The following is a 20407-nucleotide window of genomic DNA, read 5'->3' as shown; positions in this document are numbered from 1 at the left end:
ATTGGCGGCTCCCTGCGTCACAGCCCCGGGTGACGTCACCCACCCGCGCGCCGCCGCCGCCATGGGCAAGAGCCGCGGCGGGGCCGCCAAGGCCGGCAGCGTGTTCCGCATCGCCCGCAGCGGCGTCCTCAAGGCCAAGGCCAAGGGCAAGGCGCGGCCCGTCACCTCCGGGCTGAAGCAGGTGAGTGCTGCGGCGGGAGGAGGCGCTGGCCGGGCTGCGGCAGCGCCCCACCACGGGGAGGGCCCCTGCCCTGCTGCGGCGCCCGCGGGAGGCCTCGGCCCGGCGGGGATTCCTCCCCTGCGACCTCGCTGCGCGGCGCAGCAAGCGCTCGGAAGTGATTAAATCGACCTGTTGTAGGGGCAGTGTGCGTCCGGGCACAAAATGGCAAAGTGCTCGATTTTCACCCGAAAATTAGGTTTGTATGTGGATGTATCATCTGGAAAAAGAGAAGCACAAGAAGCTCATTTGACTAATCCGCAGGCATATGCCATAGAAGGCATCCGGCTGTGCTTGAGGGGTGTCGTTTGGGAGGTGTCTGATAGTATCTCTCCTTGTCCTCGGGAATGCGATGCTAAAGGGCGCATCAGCAGTCCAGCGAGTTCGCGTTCACCGGTCTGCGTTCACAGCGTCGCTGAGGGTGTAATTCAGGGTAGAGTTTAACAAAATGCCTTGATCCAAACCACCGGGCATAGTTAGTACAACTAACAAGGGGAAGTCCTGCTCCTTTCCATCACGTTCTTCGTCCCAGGGATTCCTTTGCCAGGCTCTGGGCTACATTCCCACAGCTCTCTTGATGCTGGCTCAGGAACTCTACGCCCACTAGGTGACTCAACTTGCTAAATCAGCAGCAAAAGCCATTAAAAATACATTTTGCATTTTTATGTGCTCGGTTGGTGAGTTGAACAAACTTAATGATGAATGAATGAATGAATGAATGAATGAATGAATGAATGAATGCATGCAGAGGGAAGTGTTTTGGTGGGGAAGAACCAGAAAAGAGGGAGCCTTTTCTGATCCAGTAGCTGTTTATCTGCTTCAGCTGTCAAGTAATACTGTCAGTGAGATGCAGTGAACAGAGCTAGGAGTGTGCACTGCTGGATGTTTTGCTCTTAATTCCTCTCTGCCCCTTTTTTGCCCCTTGTATGGGCTGTGATGCTCAGTAGATGCTTCTGTGAGCAAGTTTAACATATTAAAGCAATAGAAAAACAAAGAATCAAAAATAATGTTCTTATTTTCATGTCTGTAGAAGAGCACAGCCCAGAGGAGGGAGAGAGTGGGTCATGGAGCAGGGAGCAGTGTAGGGGAAGAGGGATGGGGGTGATCTAAGCAAGAGTTTTTCTGTTGTGAGCAGTGAGTCATTATATGGTATCTTCTCAAACCCTGCCTCCAGCCTGAGGTGTGTGTTCTGCAAGAGTTCACCTGTCCCTCTAGAAAAGCATCTGGTAATAAAAGTAATAAGAGCAGATAGTGGCTTATTTTCTCCATTTGATGCAGTTGCAGTCTCCTGGACAAACACAAGTAAATGGCTCTTAAAAAAAAGGCTGTTTCAGATCTTCTCCTGGAAGCTCCACTTGACAAATTAATCTGGTGGACAGACAGGAATGTAACAAACTGTAGAAAAAACAATTTCATGTTCCTGGCGTTGCATCTCCTCTTAGTCTAGACTGTTCTGTATAATAAAGGGAGAAACAGGTTTAAAATAATATTCATGAAATGTCTGAGTTTCATAGTCTTGAAAAGCTTATTAGGAGTAAAATTTTATTCTCTGTTTGAAGCTGTGTTCTTTAATGCATTAAGCCTTTGGGCTTAATGTAATTTACTTATCATTAAGCAGTATAAGAAGAAGCTCAGAAAAAAAAATCGCTAAAATACATTTACTCATTACTAGCTAAAAGCCCATTGTAACTGTTCAGACAACTTTTGATGTAGGTACCCGTGCTAGCTATAGAGCCTGTTTCTGTCGACGAGTCCTGTCTGAGTACTTGAGGATATCACTATTAAAACTGATTGGAACCTTCTAAAATCCCTGTGAATCTGGAATATGGTGACAAGCCCTGACTGAACACCTGGTCTTTGTACATCACGTTACCAACGGTCCGTCCACCCTGATCAGAGCTGGGAGCTGGGGCTGTATTTCTCCAGTCACCGTCCCAGTTAAAGTGTTCATCTGAGTAGGTCTGTTCTATCATCCTTATTGCCACTGCTTTCTTAATACTGGTTTTTGTGGTCAGTCAGAATGGAATTGTTGTTACTGTATACGTGCTCTGAAATTATGGCGGCTTTGAAAGTAAAATGAATACGTGTAACCATTCACAGTTTGTTTCTGCCTGTTTAAATTGCTCAGAGATGAACTACAGGGTAGCCTTTGAAACAGCAGTAGGTATCCTGAAATTTGGGGTTGCCTGAAGACCTATGAGCATTCTTCTGGAATGTTTGCAGTGTAATAGGTCATCACCTGGCTATGATCCTGTTCCAGAATTTGGAAGCAGCAGGTGCTAGGGCTCAGATCAGCTCAATTTTACTTTTCTGCAGTGGTGAGAGTTTATGCCCTCTTGCATCCACCCTGCTCCTCTACCACAGGCAGTTGTCCCCAGAGTACAACACATGTCCATATTCTAGCACTTCCACTTTGAAAGTAAAATCTTTGATGAAATAACTTAAAAAGGCAGACTTGGGCTGAAAGAGAGGCTGAGGTGCCCTGAGATACACATTCCACTCTGCTACAGCTGCAGAGCTTCTTTAAATACTGTGGCAAAACCTGGTAGACGTTGTTGTTGGCCAGCTCTGTAGTACAAACAGTTAGGATGCAAGGTGTGATGATGAAAGGTAAGCTACTGGAAGAAATTCAACATAGTAAAATCATTTACAAACTGTATTTGGTTTGAGGGACTGCAGGCGTGGCTTCTCTAAAAAGCTGCCAGAAGCTTCGCTTATGTGTGACAGGGCCAATGCCAGCTGGCTTCAGGATGGATATGCTGCTGGCCAAGGCAGAGCTCCTCAGGTACTGCCAGTGCCTCTGGGATGATGTAGTTAAGAAGCATACCACCAGCAGCAGTCAGAACAGGAGTGAGAATTTTAAAAAGAAACAGCCCTGCAAACACCAAGGTCAGTAAAGAAGGAGGGGGAAGAGGTGCTCCAGGAGTCTGAGCTGAGATTCCTCTGCAGCATTTGTTTGACAAATGAAATTCATATTCCCCAAGTTGAGTTGAGTCTGTTCTGTCCATGATGGCAACTGGTGAGTAATCTCTCTCTGCCCTTATCTCTACCCATGAGCCTTTCATTATATTTCCTGTCCAGCTGGAGAAGGCAGTGATGGAGTGGCTTTGGTGGGCACCTGGCATTCAGCCAGGGTCAGTTCATCAGAGAGAGGAAGGAACCCTTCCTGAGACTTCATTTCAGCTAAGAGGAGCTGAGGGTGGTGTAGCAGGGCCTGTGAAGCCTGACTTTTGTGTTCTCTGTGTTCTCTTCCTGGATCACTGTGGGCTCCCATTCCAGCAGAGCAAGTTTAACTCTTAATTTTGAACTCATTAGTACACAGCTAGATGACCTAATGAAGTAACAGGTAAAACATACTAAAAGCATGTAACACTGGCTGCATAATAATTGCACAAAAACGGGGCAGTTTCACATCTGTGGAATTTTTGTTAAAAATATCAATGTGTGTATTTTTTTCTCTCCCAGATAAACATTAAAAATGCTGAAAAAGTTAGCACAATAAATAAAGCATTTGATGAAGTTCAGAAAGAGATCCGGCAGCTATCAAAAGGTACCACGGCAGAACCTCAGAACACTCAGCAGGTAATTTCTCTTTGTAAAAATATGAGAAGAATGAAAGAATGTGTGTGTTTAAAGCATTATCATGTGTCTCTTAGGCTGCAGGCAGTTAGCTCAGGTGCTCAGAGTGTGGTGCTGGTAATACCAAGGTGCTGAGTTCAACAGTTTTAATGGCCATCTACCTAAGAGCTGGACTTGATCCTTGTGGGTCACTTCCACTTTAGAATATTGTGTGAATCTGAATTCTTGCAGTTGATTTAAGGCTAGAATCCCAGTTTTATGACTTTCATTTTTGTGGCAATGCTGAAACCTAGTTAGCATGTTCAAATTGTATATATCTGCTAAAGTAGAGAAGAAGGTGGCAGCCATACTGAAGCATGCTTCAAAAGCATATTTTAAAATTACATTCAAGCTGATTTCTAGTTGTTCTTTTAATTTAGTCCCAGCTCCATCCCCTTGATTTGAAACTTGTATCTCTACTGTTGCAGGAAGGTGGAGTTTGGAGAGGTGGACATAAGTTATCAGTATGCCTGAGGTGATCAAGTTTCTGTACAGCTGGGAGCAACTAAACACGTGTCAAATACCTTAAGGAGAGGCTTAGGGAAAAATGAAACATAAGTGACAGTGCTGCCAGCACAGGATGAAGCCAAGCCAGGATTCCGAGGCAGTCAGAGCCAGTGGTCCTATCCCTGCTGGCTTGTTATTTATTCCTCCAAGAATTCAGACTGTACTACTGCTCCTGTGCTAGCAGGGCTCTACATCGCTCAGGCTGTAACAGTATTTTTTTTCCAAGCAGAATAAAAAGAAATTGTTTTCTGCTTTAAACTGAAACTCTTGTTTTTTCCAGGTTTCCACAAATCTGAAAGAGGAACCAGCAAATGTGGATACTGCCACGAGCCTGTTATCTCAGTTGTAATGCAAAGTGGACAATGAAGGGGTTGCAAGAAATGAAAGACCACAAATACTGATGGCTTTGTTTGCACAATTTTATTAAAAAAATCTTGTTAATATACAAGTATTGGCACACTTCAATACAAACTACAAACAGACCTTTCCCATCATCTAGGAAAGTGGAATGTCAGAAGTCAGTGTGAGAAACTTAAAGTGCTAAAACAGAAGGCACTTCACAAAATTGGTTCACTGAAACAGTTTAGTATAACTCAAGTTGATACCCTTCACTTTTCAACTTGGCAGTGAAAGCTTCAAAATGGTCTGAAAAGTTAAAAACCAGAAAGCTTCTTGGCAGTAAAGCTTCAAAGAAAATGCTGTTAACTGAGCAAGAAGACTAATCATTTTTTAAAAAATGATCAAAAGGCTATAAAGTGTTTTCACTTTTCTTACTACAGAAAGCTTCAAACAATTGGCTTAGACAGAAAAACACTCAGGTGAAAAAGTGCCAGAATTTTTGATAAGAGCCCTTTTTTTCTTGTTCTTGAATTTGTTTTGTGAAGTAGTTAAAGGAAGCAAAAGGAAATATACTCCCAGAGTCAGTGAACTAAGAAGTTATACATTCATTATTCAAATACTTAGGTTATGAAGAAGTCTAGATTGTTACAGTTAGAGGTAGATAAGTAGTCTGGTTGACATAGTATCTAATAATTTAGTATCTGCACATCAAAGAGATCACAGACTCCTTCATTATCATCCAGGTTAAAGTTGTAGTCATCTCCGGGAGTAGGAGAGAGTCGTAAGAGAGGAAAAACTGTAAAGCAGGAACAGTTTAGTTTAAATTAAAACACTTGGAAAATCAGCCCTATCATATATTTCAGTATGTTTGTCATAAGGGTTAGTCTTAATAATTAAAATAGTGTTGATAATCTGACAAGCTCACTAAGATACCATGAAAACCTGTACTGCATTCAAACTAAGGCAGTAAGTGATGTACCTGCCATTTTTTGCTTGGTATTTTAAGTCAGTTTGCTGAAGTAGGGTGATAGCGGTGGAATATGGGTTTAATTTCTTCTTCTGCAGCAATGGAGTTCCTGAGCAGCTTTTGAAAACTTTAACCAGAAAGCCATAATTTGTATTTATATTCCTTTATCTATATCCCTAGTCTAGAAGCAGAGGCTGTTTCCATGTTAATGACATACTGGCACATTCACAGAATCCCATCTTGCCTCTTGGATCTTACAACCACATCTCTTTCTGGATGAGCCCTGAAGTGGTCTGCTTGAGGGGCAAATATTATTACAGGCCTTACAGAATACAGGGCAAAAGGAACAAAGCGAGTTGAGTTCACCTCCTTGCCTGCCACCTCAGTGAGAGTGGCAGAAGTAGGGAGCACATGAATTCTGTAGTAGCTGTGGTTCAGTGCTGCACTCATATGGCCAAAGACATGCAAGAACAGAAATGGGTGACACTTGTTCTGCTGTTAGTGTACCACAGATGGACATGTATCAGTCTGCATCCAGAACTATATTCTGAAATACTTACTCAAAGCACCTGCTCAAAGCTTTAGGCAGAATAAAATTAAACCAGACTTATATTTTAAGGCAGCACACTAGTCATCAGTTTACTCTTTCTTTTTCCCTGAATTAAGTATTGGTGGGTTATTCATGCAGGTAAAGTGCTTGTTGGATTAAGGTTTTCCTGTTTTGACTGTTAAATAAAACTGTTGCAGGGAATAGAAAGGGGAGCAAAGACAAGAGTGACAGAGGAGGCAACACGGGAAAGAAGTAGTTTCATACTGACTCTTAGCATCAGATTCAACAGATGCCTTCTAAGTGCTGTTCACACAAAAACCATGCTGCTACTTGTGATTGTTAGAAAAGATGCTAAATACTTACCATCAGAAGACATGAGTTCATCAATAATATCGCCACTTATATTTCCTGTGAAAGACAGCAGCACATGCTTTATGTATGTGGGGTTTTTTAAAACATGTTTATAGCAGTCAACACATTCTTTGCATTAAAACATTGAATTGACAAGTACACTTGGTGCAGTGTAGGAGCTGCAAAGATAGTATGCCATTTACATGCAAAATATTCTTATCTTTGTATCCCTCAGTTCCCCCCCCCCCCCCCCAATAAATTTTTCCCACTTATCTCTTAAAACCCAAGAACTATAAACACCATGAGGCTTACCTGGTAGAAAAGAAACTCATTCGCTCAAAATTAGTAGGCTTCTCAGTGGCTTCATTAGAAGAAACAGAGACCTGTTTTTTTTCCCTTTTGTGTAACTCATTGGTAATTTGGTCACAAAGAAGAGCTCAGGGAACCAGTGAAATATTTAAACAGGAACTACTGCTTCCTACCTGCAGGCTCTTCCATCTTTGCAATGTCAAATGAGTTTGGCTTGAGAATACAGTTGACATCCAGAGGCAGCAAGCTCTGGTAGTCACTGGAGCTGGCCGAGGCTTGGGCACTGTCTCCAGACAGGCTGGGATAGAGCTCTGGCTCCGGAAGGCTGGAGTAAGGGGCTGCACTGTCCTGCTGGGCGCTGCCATCTACATGGACAGGAAGGCGCGTCACAAGTCTGTTACAGTGAGACAGAACACACAGCACCTGCCCCCCAGCTTTGTCTTTTGATGAGAACATGGCCAATGTCAGGGATGAGGTGAGAGGAGTCTTCCCCTTCCACAGTTACAGGCACAATTTAATTAATTGTCAATTAATTAAAGGTCAGTGAAGGTCAATTAAGGTCAATGAAAGTAATGAGGACCCGTCAGGAATGCAGTTGTAATACAGCATTTTCTTCAATCTTTTCCTATTACCTATTAATTTACTATTATTATGAAAAAAGTACCTGATATTCAGGCAGCCTCTTACTGTGGCTATGTGGAAGAAGGTAAGCGACCTTGTGGTACAATAGCTGGAACTGGTGCCTGCATTATCAATCTCATTAAAAGGTACGCGTTCAAATCATATCCTCCATCAAGAGGTTTGCAATTTTGCTCCATAATGCATTCTGGAGAAGCACCTCAGAATAATTAACAGGATTACATCCAAAACCTGTTCAGTGTAAGATGGTAAGATGTGAGGGAAGCATCTGTTTCACCAGACAGAAGAGGAGGAGGCATCTGTAACCTCCTGAGAGCTGTTACTAAGGCCCTCGAGTAGTTTTTTAATTGACAGCTGCTACCCTAGGCAAATTCTTGATCTTTCCTTTGTCTACCTCCTTAACAGTTTCTTCTTTCCCTCCAGCTGCCTTCCTCCCCCACCAGAGGTAGGAAAACCCCGGGATCCACCTGATGGTGTGTCCGCAGCTGCTGTTGGTGGTAACTCCTGTCCTTGGTTCGGGTCATGTTGTTCTGGGGGATTTGGAGGAGCTGCAGCTGGCTTAAGTGGAGTCGCTGGAGCTGCAGGCTGAGATGGGGGCTGTGCAAGGTCATCAGGTGGAGGAACTGGAAACACCGTGGGCTTGGAAGAGCTCGATTCTTTGTTTATAAGCAGCACGTGGATAGGTCCTGAACTACTTTTAAGATTGATCTGGTATTTCTTCTGTCCATTCTGTCCCTGTAAAGATGGTGTATTATGAAAGTTACTGTTCCTTGAGAACTTGGAACTCTACAAAGTGATGAAGACTAAAATCAGCTGTTTTAGTCCTCAACAAAAAGAAAAAAAAACCAAAATCCAACATCACAGCTGCTAACTTGGGTCCTGCAGAGAACTTTACCATTGCCTGAACTGATTTCAACAAAGATGAACAAAGATAGTACCACTGATCAGCTTCATGGCTCTAGTCTTGTATGCTTTTACTGATATATTAGACTGTGCTTAGTCTCACTAAAAATATCTTGTGAAACTTCTCAGGTGAATTTCAGCCTTCTATAAGCACAGGCTATCACGCTTCATACCATGCTCTCTCCCAACTATGTAAACACTATTTAAAATCAAGCGCTGCAACAAAAAAAAAAAAAAAGTTAAAAGATTGACAGATTTGGCTTCCTACTTTAATCTTGCCAATTTAATCCTTTTGGCTAAAGTGAGATTGCAGTCTGTTTCTCTATCCAGTCTAGTACCATGAGACCAAATCTAAATTATATTAAAACTAAATCTAAAAGGCTTTTTCATAAGAGATCCATTTTAACAATAGAGAAACGACACATAAAAGTCACTGAGTTCTCAAGAGAATTCATAACAACGATGTATTATTTTGAAAGCTGCAACATTTTAAAAGCAAGATAGAAGAAACCCACTTGTGTATTTTGGTTTTAATAGAAGGCAGGGTTACCATTAGTCTATCTATCTAAGTGTACAAAACCCACTTTTTTCTGTCCGGCCTCCCTCTTCTCAACTGAAACAATCCTAATCCTTTCTCCCCTCCTCTTGCACATGAATAGAGATGAGTCCTCTGCTCTAAACAGTTCTTCTTTGCCTCTATTGCTCTAGAACACTTCGGTAAACAAGAAACCAGTACATACCATTTCAGGTCTAGGTACTTCTAATTGTGTACCACAAGGTGCTTGAATTGCTAGAAGTGTATCTCCTGGTTAAAGAACAATTTTTAGGAAAGTGTTAAGTGTATTTTTGTTGAGTCTTGTATAGTATCCACTCAAATGAGATCTGGAAATTCTCTAAGGTCATTTAAAGTACTAGGTAATTTAGCATATATAAACTTGTGGTAGGACATGTGCAATCCCTCTAAGATCCAAGTATATTGCATAGTATAAATAGAATTCCAATACTAAGATCATAGTTGCAAAAACCTTTTCGCACAACAGTACAAGATTTACCATGTTCTTTACCATTCGTCTTCTAGTTGTATATATAACATAAGGTGAAAATATTTAACTAGTTCCTTTTTTCACAGAATCAAAGAATCATTTAGGTTGGAAAAGACCTCCAAAATCATTGAGTCCAACCTTTGACTGATCATCACCTTGTCAACTAGACCACAGCACTAAGTGTCATGTCCAGTTGCTCCTTGAATACCTCCATGGATAGGAAGTGACTCCACCACCTTCTTGGGTAGTCTGATCCAATGCTTAATCAGCATTTCTTGAAGAACTTTTTTCCTGATGTCCAACCTGAACCTCCCTGGTGCAGCTTGAGACCATGTCCTCTTGTCCTGTCACTGGTTGCCTAGGAGAAGAGGTTGACCCCCACCTGGCTACAGCCTCCTTTCAGGTACTTGTAGACAGTGAAAAGGTCTCCCTTGAACCTCCTTTTCTCCAGGCTATACAACCCTAGCTCCCTCAGACACACCTCCTATGACTTCAGCTAAACCAGCTCTCTGGTTTAGCTCACTTTATGACTTCGATGACTAGTGGTACTACAGAGATTTAACAGAAGGAAGAAGAGGTGTTAATGTTCATCTTCAGTGGCAGTACTTCCAAATATCTATCATGGCTTCCACAGCACATACACCTGGGATGTAACAGCTGTCTGTCACACTCATCTGTGGCTTACTATGCACATTAAAATGTGTTGGTTAAAATCAAGGGACCACATCTACATGCACACCACTTGCACAATACTGCAGGTTACTTGCTTACCTGCACATGATTTCCTCTTTGTTTATAACTAATTTGGAGTAACACTTTTCTTTCTCTACCTCCTAAGAAACACTTAGGTGAAGTACTACGTGAGCACCGTGCCAGCTGCCTCCATGTTTTATAATGACTAACCTCTTTTCAGTAACAGCCCATTTTGGTTGAATTCTGCAGTAGTTTTCTAATCTTCTGTTTTTATTTTAAAAAGTCTTCATTGTGGCAAAGAAAAGATAGTTTTGAGTATAGCTGAAGGCTGAACAACAATCTTCCCTTGCGTGTCCCAGGATCAGGAGATGATGTCAAGGGAAGTAACCTCTTCCCAGTAATTTCTTCAAACCACCTGTACAGGAATCCTTTTGATTTAGTAGCAATGCCCCATCATTGACCTTTCGCTGGCTCCATTTATACAGCATCACAAGCTCTGTCTGACCACAGCTGCCACCAGAAAATTATGCAAAATTTAGATCTTTGTGGTTCTTCTGGAGGGTTGGACCAACAAGTCCTGTCTCTGGCTCCATTAATGGCTCATGGCAAGCTGCTGAAAGCATGAATACCAAAAAACACACCAAAAAGCAGGACTCCAGCTGAGCTTCCATTCTATACAATTTATGACTACAACTCGAAAATGCCAGAACTTGGTAGCCATGAACATTATGAGACCTCTACCTAGTAATGATCACTGTTGAGTACTTCTTAATTCAAAATACTTGCAGGAAAAAAGCGGGTTAGTTAGCAAGTTATTTTTCAAGAAATCACTCACTTTAGAAATACAGCCTAGCAGCAACTTACCATTGAAGCAGTTGCAAATATCTTCATGGGTGACATATGAAAATGTAATTTATGTCAAGGAATATTTTTCTAAAAACAATATAAAACTAGAATTTGCTGCCCTTCAGAAGTATGTCCAAACTGAGCCTAAGCTATAATATCATTGTTAGAGGTGTAATCAAGGCATTATTTTTGACTTTCAGAATGGCTCATTACAAATAACAAGAGTTCTCTGTTTTAAAGAAAATGCCTGTATCAGCAAATAAAATACAGAAAGAAAAATAGTTGTGTAGCTTAAATGAGAAGAGATTCTTCTAAAAAAGAACATGTAAAATCTTGTTTTGAAGAATACCATTTACCTTGCTAATTTGACAATACAGAATTCAGGCATGTATTAGCATTTCCCAGAATCACACAAAAATACTGCTAGAGGGAACTTCAGAATTCATCTGCCTTTCATCCCATTCCTCTGCCTCAAGGTAGGATCAATCCACTGTTCAGACATTCCAGACAGATGTTTGTCTTTTCTCTTCTGCAAAACCTCTAGTGTCAGATATTCTACCACCTCCCTGGGAGATCAATTCCAGTGCTAGGTCTACCAAAAGTTTTTCCTAACATGGCAACTTCAATCTCCTTTGCTACAAAATCCATTTTACAGAAACAGTTTCTGAGCAGAAACTCTAGTAATTTTTAAGTACTTATCAGTAGTATTATAGATAGGAAGGGCATTTTCCTGCTCCCATTCTCAGGTGTCTGTTTTGCAAGACAGCTAGACTGATGCAAGCAATGCAGCTGCAACTCTCTGGTATTTATATACAGGATGTTTTCTTCCAGTTTGAAACCCAGCAAGCTTCAGGACTTTGTTAACTCCATTTATCTCTGGGTGACAGCTTAATCTTTTCAAAAGAATGAAGCAACAAAAAAGATTAATATAAAGCACTGGTAACAAAATATAAATTTAAGTTCTGGAAAGCAGTATCACTAATTTCAAGTAAGACACTAGGTTTATGCTATAGACTCAATAGTTACTGCTGTACATATATATACATATGTATGCTAAATTATTTTCATGTTACCAATTACAGTCATGGAAGTTAAAAGGTTGTATAAATAAGATTTATGTCTTCTTTTGTTGAAGCAAAACCTGAAAAAATACTTGGCTTACCTTGCTGAATGAGTTACATTATGCTTTTTCCGTTACCTACGCTTTAACTGTTGCTGTAATTCTAGTTCTGAAATGCACACAATTCATTTAAAAGGATATTGGTGGTTTGTAGAATCATCCATAACATTCTTGATACTTTGCTGAAGCCACAATTTCTGCTGATCCAATTCTTTTTCTTTTAGCTCTAAATCTTCAATTTCAGCTTCCAGATACCTCAGCCTGTCTATGACTTCTTTTGTATTGCAGCCAGCACCTACTCCTCTTAAAAAGGTATAAGGGTTCATGAAACCACAAGTAAAAATCTAAAGCAAACATCCAGTGATAATTTCTTAAGACTATTTTCAACATTTGGAAAATCTACTAATATTCAATATTAAGGAAATGAGCATTTAACCTCCAAGTAGTGTTTTGATAGGTAAATGAAAATTCTTTAATTCAGATTAAATTTAGAATTTCCCTCTACAAAAGTTTGTCTTCTTTTGGAAGGTTTTTCTTTGCTGTGTTGGAACTGTTTTGCAGGCCCTAGCTCCTTCCCCAAGAATTCTTATCTTGAGCTTTTACCTTCAAAGACCTAAGAGAAAATAGGCATGGACTGTGGAAGGGCAGGTACGTGGAGACAGTGTGTCCTGACAGTCCTCCGAGATTCATTCAGGGTGAATTTTTCAACTACAAGTGCTAGTTATAAAGCAGCACTTCAAGTTTTCTGAAAAATTCTCTTCTGTGTGCTTTAAACTTGATTTTATACATCACAGACACAAGTTAAAGGGAAAACAAATACAGTTAATTTGCAACTTTATTGTACTTCTACAACATCACATTTCTGATTAGCACAATGTTAATTTTATGGTATCATATCTGGTCAGAAGAAGTAGAAAGAGGAATTTCTTGTTGCTCTTAGGCATGTGAAAATTTGTAGAACTGGCATAACTTACTTCCACTGAATGCTGTTTTTTGACTTCTTCTCAATGAGATCAATCCCCTCCAGAACGTTGGTGATGTCATAGATCCTTCTTTTCTGCCTCACAGCAAGCGTATCAGCAGCCTGTTGAGAGAACAAGTATCAGCAACTTGCATGCTGAGGGAAAAGACAGCTAAACCACTCCCTTGGAAAAATGCCATCTAAAATGCCATCAAAAGGAGAAGGTTCCACTCTCCAAGAACCTCATACTACCACGAATTCTGAAGTTCAGCACCTGCAGGCAGTGCTACAAAGCACAGGGAGCAGTCCCCTGGCTGAAGGCCAGCAGACTATCCCCTAACAGACAAAGGAGCTCACAGGGGTTGCAGAGACCATAGTTGGTATCTGGAGCATATTCAACTGCATGGAGGAGCTTGCCATGCTCTTTCTGGAGGGCAGGAAAAGGTATGGAAGGCAGGCAGCAATATCTTGCAGTGGGGCAAGCCTCTGAAGCCAAGGACATATTAAGTTTGTCATTCCTTCCACTGACACTCGAGGTATTACAGCCTTTGTTTGGATTCAGTGGTGCCAGGATACAAAACAACAGGGCTGTAATTTCACGAAGTGGCTGCAGGAGAGCTGCAGTATTTCAGGCCAGTGTTGTCCCTGCACAAATGCCCACTGCAGGGCACAAGGGCTCACTCCATCTGTCACACTAAGTACCACACCCTGGTACAGCTGCAAGAGATGTTGCTGCTGACACACAGCCAGCTGTGCAGGGCGTCTGAGCGCTGCCACACTTCACCCCTCCGAGCAAAGCAGCATCTGGCAGAGGCAACCACTTTGTGCCTTACTTCCTTCTTTCCACGGTGACTTTTGTGTAACTGATGCAAAGAGTTAAGATAAAAAAAAAAACAAATGAGCTACTCATGCCTTCTACACCTGAAAAGCAGCTCAAGTTCAAAGAATACTCACTAAAAGAAGGGAAAGCAGAGAGGAGTCTGACTCTGTAGTTACTCGGGACACTTAAATACAATGATAACATAGGATTGTATATATTAAACAAATGAAAGAAAAATAAAGAGAAGGGTAAGCAAAGACTTCTGAATCTGAACTAATGCCTAAAGGCAAATAATTTCTACTACAGGAACATAATGATTTATTTCAGTTTGTTCCAACAATGTATTAAAGGGATGCTTTTTGTAAGCAGTCTAAATAAAAGGTACAACTGGAGACAACCATAACCTGGAAGGAAAACCAAATTTCTTTGCTTAATAGTACAATTGCCTTTTGCTACTGAAATAAAGTTTAAGGGATAAAAAGAAAGAACAGAGATTATAAAAAATACCCTTAGAGCAGTTTTTGTACTTCATGGCTATTTCTCCGTGACAGTGATATACCCATTAAACATTGTTTCCACTGACACCATCAGCAGCATTTATCTTTTGAATGGTCTTCTGTATGAGTCTTTTAAAACATTTTCTAAACTACGAAAACAAGAAGCATGCAAATACATATAAAGTGCAGTTTAGTTCTCTCCAAGGAAGCAGGCTCTTTGATCACTTGTTTCAGTAGGTACACACCTGCTATCTTAATCTGCTATTTCTGCTGCATACCTACACACTGCTTCCAAGGACTGCAAGAGAACCTTTAAAATCTAGCAAGTGGCAGAGTTGATGCCGTTTGCACAATGCTGAATTAGTAGCCCACACATCTCAGAGTCTTCACTTATTCTCTTATTCTAGAGACTGTTTACATTATTATCAGTGCAAGGAACGGACAGCACACACTTTGATGCTATTCACCTTCCTGTTTTTTTCCCACTGCTCCACATATTTACCTAGGACTTAGTATACTAGTCATGGCTTGAACAATGAAGAAACTGCTCTGGAGACAGATTTCATTACCTCTTGAAATTTTCCCAAAGGCCTGTCTACAATATATATATACTAATCTTAATGTATTTTCAAACTGTACTGGTAGCAAAAGATACCAATGTACAAATCTGGAGCTATAAAACCAAAGCTTAAGATATTAAAAAAAAAATTACTTCTTCTGAGTGTCCAATTTTAAATGTTTCAAAGTTGAAGTAGCTGTTCCACTCTAAATGCTGTTGCATATTGTATGCCCAAAGCACAGCTCCCATGAACACCAGGAGCAGATCCACCACTACCAGCTCCAGATCCCTAGGACAGGGGCTCATTTCATAGGAAAACGAACAGCAGAGTTACATAGGTATTTGACTTGACTATCCCTGTATACAATTCAATCACTTCTGTGAAATTCAGCTACTAACAACAAGAGTTCCAACACAAGCTGGGGCCAGTTCCCAAGCTGAGAAGTTTAATCCAGACATACATTAGCTTTCAGGTATAGACCTTGTAATCTAGTTATCTTTTAAAAATTTCATAGATATTTTAAAAAGCAATTGAGAAGTTCTTCCCTGACATTCTAGCAGTTATCAATGTGATACCTTCTGCTAGGTATATGGATCAGAAATTAAGTTCAGTGCTCCACATACACAATTCACTAATAATTTAAATAATTAAAAGAGCTTCCTGACACAAATCTGTTGTCAAAAACACTGTTAAAAACTCATCTCTTCTTAGCCTGTGTCAAGAAAGGAACATCTGCAACAATGGCCCTGCTAACATGGGTGGACATAGCTTCCACATTCAGAGCTCTTTTACAAAATCCTTCTAATGTTAAGCTGCTGAACTATATCATTATTGCTCCTAACATTTCCTCATACTTTGATTAAGTACGTATTCAAGCCAAGTACTCATGAGTGCATAGACAGGTTCAGAGCTGGAATAAAGTATCTACGTACAGAGCTATGGTTCTGCATACATTCCAATCATGCAGCTCCTGGAATACAGAAAACACACTGTACAGCACAGGTTTAGCTGCAGGCAGGCACACATGCCCAGAAATAAGGAAGAAAGGCCAGGAAAAGGAAGACTGAGAGTTTGTAGCCCCCTCACCAACTTGTTTGCTCCCTGGGAGCTGACAAAAGGCAGTAGAAATTATCAGCTGTAAATGTGCTTCATTAGCCTTAGAGAGAGGAGGAACTCGATAGAGCACCGAGGCAAAGTCATTACTGAGAACCTTAAAGCACAAGGGCCAGCACTGCCTGCTTGTTCTCTCCACGAGTCTGTCAAAGGAAAGAGGTCCTGCATCTTCTGAACTCTGCCTGTACCACATGACAACATTTTCCCCCCAAGAGGGCTCTCAACAGTTCGGTGAGAGTTTTAAATTGAATGGTGCTCTTGCCAAATTGCATGTAGAAGTACCGAATGTCATTGCAACATAAACACTAAGGGAATGTAAAATCTAACAGACAGGCTCTTTCTTCTTCTGTGGAGTACAGCAAGTGTAAGGCAGTTATTTGCCCCTGACCAGTACACTTCTAAAACAAGTAGATTTTAGAATATCTCATGTTTTGCACTGATGATCAGAAACGCTATTTAAAGATCATTAGAGCAGGGATGGTATTCTGCTAGAAACGAAGCCCACTTAAGAAATTAGGGCACAAGTACTGTACACTATGAACAGCATTCATTCAGGTGGCTTTACCCTTATTCACTCATCTTGTTTTTTTTTCTCTCTTCCCTGCAATTCATGGGTTGCTGCAGATAGAAATTTAGTTGTCTTTCCCTTCTACATCATCCCTTAGTGTTTTAAACTTAATTCCATAACTAGATTTCTTTATGTAAGGCTATTCCATGACAAGTATATCATGATTTTAGAATCACTGCTGGATTTTTAAGTAAATACAAAATTCAAATTTCAAGTGAAGAAAATTCTCACTTCCATTTCCACAATTTCTCAGATGTTACCAGTGTCCAGCTAAAACATTTTCACAGCTTCCTCTTACACCCTGCTAAACTATAATTACAGAAGAATTAAAGATCACCAGAAAATGTCCCATAGAACAGATTTTCCTTTTCAATTGCTAAATCACAAAGCTGGAAATCCACCTGATTTCAAATTTTACTTTCTTTCTGGTGCTGGTTTTGCTACAGAAATACCAATCAGCACAACATCAGACAGTCAATACCAGCCAGCAGGAAGACACTGGTGTTCACTGCACAAATCATTTCTTGGAATGCTCTGTTCCATTTCAAGGCTGTCCTGTTTGCTGAGCAGACTGGCTTAACACAAACACACAAATTGGTCTTCATTTTTCCTTAGATATATGGCTGATTTAGGAAAAAACAGTTTCAGAAATGTATGTTCTGATCCACTGCTTATGAAAGTTCCAAGTTTATGCACTGCAGTTAGTATTTACTTTCAACAAATTGTAACCTGCGATTCAGAAACCATTCTCCAATAGGTTTTGAGCAGAAATGCCTGTGATTGGCTGCAATGCCCACTTAACTCTTCTGTGGCTATCAACCCTTTCATTCCCTCTGAGTAGGTACCTTTCTCACTACAGAGAACAAGAAGCATTGCTCCATCCCACTACACAGCCCAACTTTATTGTTCAAGTCAATCCTCTTTGGCACTTAAAGCCAAGCTTTTGGCCCTGACGTCTTTCAAACGGAGTATTTTTTGCTTCTCAAATTTACCTAGAACATCTCTCAGGAATTGACAGACAGTAAAAGAAGCTGCACAACAATCCCAAGGATCTAGACATCTTCATTCTGTTTTGCTAGATAAAGCAGCAACTGTGGAGCTTCTTTAGAGTAGTAAGGAGCTCATCAACTTGTTCACCCTGAAGTTTCATTAGCCAAAGTAACATCACCAAAGTGCATCCACTCTGAACAGGGATGCACAAAAAAAAACCCTCCAAGAACACCATTCACCTCCTGGGGCCTATTAAGAGTAATCAAAAAATAGCTCAGTTTTCCAGAAAGAACTTCAAGCAGAGCACCAAGCCAGCCTCTTGCTGCACTTTGCTGAACACCTGAGCTGTTCACTGATGACCTTAACCACTTAGTTTAACACACCTTTGCATCAATGCACTGCACACCTGACAGCCCAGAGGGCCTGAGCTCCTGGGCCAGTGCGGCAACATGCTCCAGGGAACTGGCAGAACACAGTGGCAAGGATCCCTCCTGCAACACAGTGACCTCCTGGCACCAGGACCCCGCCAAGGTGGGCTGGTCCCAAGGCATGACTGGAGAGGCTCCAGACGCTGCAGACCAAGGCATGCCTTGGAGGCAGCAGGCTGGCTGCAGAGCTGAGTGACAATGATTTGTCACTCCTATGCCAATTCAGCTTCTTTCATTCACACATAACAGAAAGCATAAGGCGGCAATGGTCTGTTTTTCAACATGGTTTTCTCTTGCTAAAAGGAGGGGGGGTGGGCAAAAAAAAGCTTTAAACAGCAGCCCATACACTGAGTCAGTGCAGGGAGCAACACAGGGCAGTAAAAAAAAATCACAGAATTATTAGGGCAGGAAGGGACCTCTGGAAATCATTTAGTCCAACCCCCATCAGAGCAGGGTCTCCTGGAGCAGGTGCACAGGAACTCATCCAGGTGGGTTCTGAATGTCTCCAGAAAGAGAGACTCCACCACTTCCCTGGGCAGCTTCTTCCAGTGCTCTGCCATCCTTAACGCAGAGAAGTTCTTCCTCATGTTAAAGTGAAACTTCTATGCTTTAGTTTACGGTTATTGCTCCTCGTCCTGTCACTGGGCACTACCAAAGAGTCCGGCGTCATCCTCTTGGCATGGAATAAGATATATCTATATATCTATCTATATCTATATATATAAATATATGCACTGACGAGACCTGCTCTCAATGTTTTCTTTTCAGACTGAACAAGCCCAGCTCCGGCAGTCTCTTCTCATAAGAGATGCTCCAGACCCCGCAGCACCTTTGTAGCCCTCCGCTGGACCCTCTCCAGCAGCTCCTTGTCTTTCTTCTACTGAGGAACCCAGAACAGGGCATAATAAATAAGACCACTCTCAGTAAGTTAAATTCAACACACGGCGCCCCTTACACCCATTTATAAAGAGCCGAAACGCGTGTTTTAGCCGACCGCGGCGGCTGTCAGCCATCACCGGCCACCCGCAGCCCGTCAGCGGCCGGAGGAGGCCCCGCCACGCCGGGCGGGCGGTAAGGAAAGAAGGGAGGGAGGGAGGAAGGAAGGAGGCAGCGGGCGGCTCTGCCCGGCCCCCGCGCGGCGCCGCCCCGGCTGCAGCACGGCAGGCCCTGTGTCCGGCCGGCCCCGGCGGTGCCGCCGGCCGCCCCCCCGCCCTCGCACCGCTTTGAGGTCCAGCACGCCGTCCTTGGCCTCCTGCAGCAGCGACACGAATTTGGTGGTCAGCAGCCCCAGGCTCTTCTCGTGGCGGCTGCTGCCGCCGCCCGCCGCCTCGGCAGCCGCGGCCATGCCGCCGGCGGGGCCACGTGTCGCGACCGCCGCAACGGCCCGAACGGGAGCGCGGCCCCCGGCCCAGCGCGGCGGCGGGAGGGGCGGCCCGCAGGAAGTGACGCCGCCGCCGTTGCCTGGACACCGGCGCGGTCCGGCCGCGGGCTGGGGCTGGCGCCGGGCCCGTCCCCCTCCGGCCGCGGCAGACCGGGCGGCCCCGCGGCCTGAGAGGGTGGGATTGCACTTGGGTGGCTCGGGCCGCTGCCCGCTGTCGCTCAGCGCCCCCGGGATGTGTAGGGCAGACGTGGAGTCGGCCAGATGCGTACCGCGAGTCTGCCTGTCCCCGCCTCCGTCGCTCCTTGTCGCTCATTTCACCGTTTGCATTTGATATAAAAACACTTCGATTAATTGCAGACCGTGTTCTCACACCTCCCAGACCAGGCACAGGACATGCTTATGATCTGGCCAGGGGCACAGGGAATTTTGGATGCTTACCCAGCCCCTTCCACTGGTGTCTATATATACTTGGCCTTAATTCAGGTACACCTCTTTCCCTCAGTAACTATCGAATAAAAGCAGAGAAAATTTAAAGTCCGGACTGTATAAGAACTGCGGGGATCCGCTTAAAGAAGAGCAGACCCTCAGCTACGCATCACACACGGCACTGGGGCACAGAACAGGGTGTGCCGTGGCACGCAGGAGCTGCACCTGCACATGCAATCCCATGTTCAGGGCAACGTGTGCATGGTGACACACTCTGGTTCTGGAACCACAGTCCTCCTGGTCTCAAGTAACACAAGGATTTCTTGATTCCGTACTCAGTATTGATTGAAACAGATCATTCTCTAGTCGGGAAATAAAAACAAAGTCTAATAATGGAATTAATTTTAAATTGTCATGATTAATGCACGAGAGCATGCTTTGCATCTGACAATGTGTGTTCACATTTTGTTTACATTTTTATTTAATTAAATTTATTTTTTATATCTTTTATTTTATTATATATTATATTTTATAAGTTATGTCTTTCAGTTATGCTGGGTT

At 42.6% G+C, this 20407-nt stretch overlaps 2 protein-coding genes across 2 annotated transcripts; one reads left to right on the top strand and one right to left on the bottom strand.

Annotated features, from left to right (window-relative positions):
* The first annotated feature begins 35 nt into the window (after positions 1-35).
* RBIS (ribosomal biogenesis factor) lies at positions 36-4790 on the top strand. The gene is made up of 3 exons (XM_038128585.1): positions 36-181; positions 3683-3799; positions 4623-4790. Exons 1-3 carry the CDS (start codon positions 62-64, stop codon positions 4689-4691), a joined length of 306 nt encoding a protein of 101 aa, XP_037984513.1. The 5' UTR covers positions 36-61; the 3' UTR covers positions 4692-4790.
* Positions 4748-20121, bottom strand: E2F5 (E2F transcription factor 5). The gene is made up of 9 exons (XM_038128583.1): positions 19259-20121; positions 13077-13186; positions 12244-12405; positions 11001-11044; positions 9141-9205; positions 7965-8232; positions 7032-7223; positions 6562-6606; positions 4748-5477 (listed from the first exon to the last, which is right to left on the bottom strand). The coding sequence occupies exons 1-9, from the start codon at positions 19382-19384 to the stop codon at positions 5368-5370; spliced, it is 1122 nt and encodes a 373-aa protein (XP_037984511.1). The 5' UTR covers positions 19385-20121; the 3' UTR covers positions 4748-5367.
* Between the last annotated feature and the right edge of the window lie 286 nt (positions 20122-20407).

This window comes from Motacilla alba, chromosome 2 (assembly GCF_015832195.1).
Source record: "Motacilla alba alba isolate MOTALB_02 chromosome 2, Motacilla_alba_V1.0_pri, whole genome shotgun sequence".
Taxonomy (NCBI): domain Eukaryota; kingdom Metazoa; phylum Chordata; class Aves; order Passeriformes; family Motacillidae; genus Motacilla; species Motacilla alba.
This window is presented reverse-complemented; position numbering and strand designations above follow the sequence as displayed.

Excerpts from the sequence above, each read along its gene's own strand:
- RBIS (XM_038128585.1), top strand. The coding sequence starts at position 62 with ATGGGCAAGAGCCGCGGCGGGGCCGCCAAGGCCGGCAGCGTGTTCCGC. Across the intron at positions 182-3,682 it reads TCACCTCCGGGCTGAAGCAG|ATAAACATTAAAAATGCTGA; the intron begins GTGAGTGCTGCG and ends TTTCTCTCCCAG. Across the intron at positions 3,800-4,622 it reads AACCTCAGAACACTCAGCAG|GTTTCCACAAATCTGAAAGA; the intron begins GTAATTTCTCTT and ends TGTTTTTTCCAG.
- E2F5 (XM_038128583.1), bottom strand. The coding sequence starts at position 19,384 with ATGGCCGCGGCTGCCGAGGCGGCGGGCGGCGGCAGCAGCCGCCACGAG. Across the intron at positions 12,406-13,076 it reads AAAAACAGCATTCAGTGGAA|AGGAGTAGGTGCTGGCTGCA; the intron begins GTAAGTTATGCC and ends TACCTTTTTAAG. Across the intron at positions 9,206-11,000 it reads TATTTGCAACTGCTTCAATG|GAGATACACTTCTAGCAATT; the intron begins GTAAGTTGCTGC and ends TTCTTTAACCAG.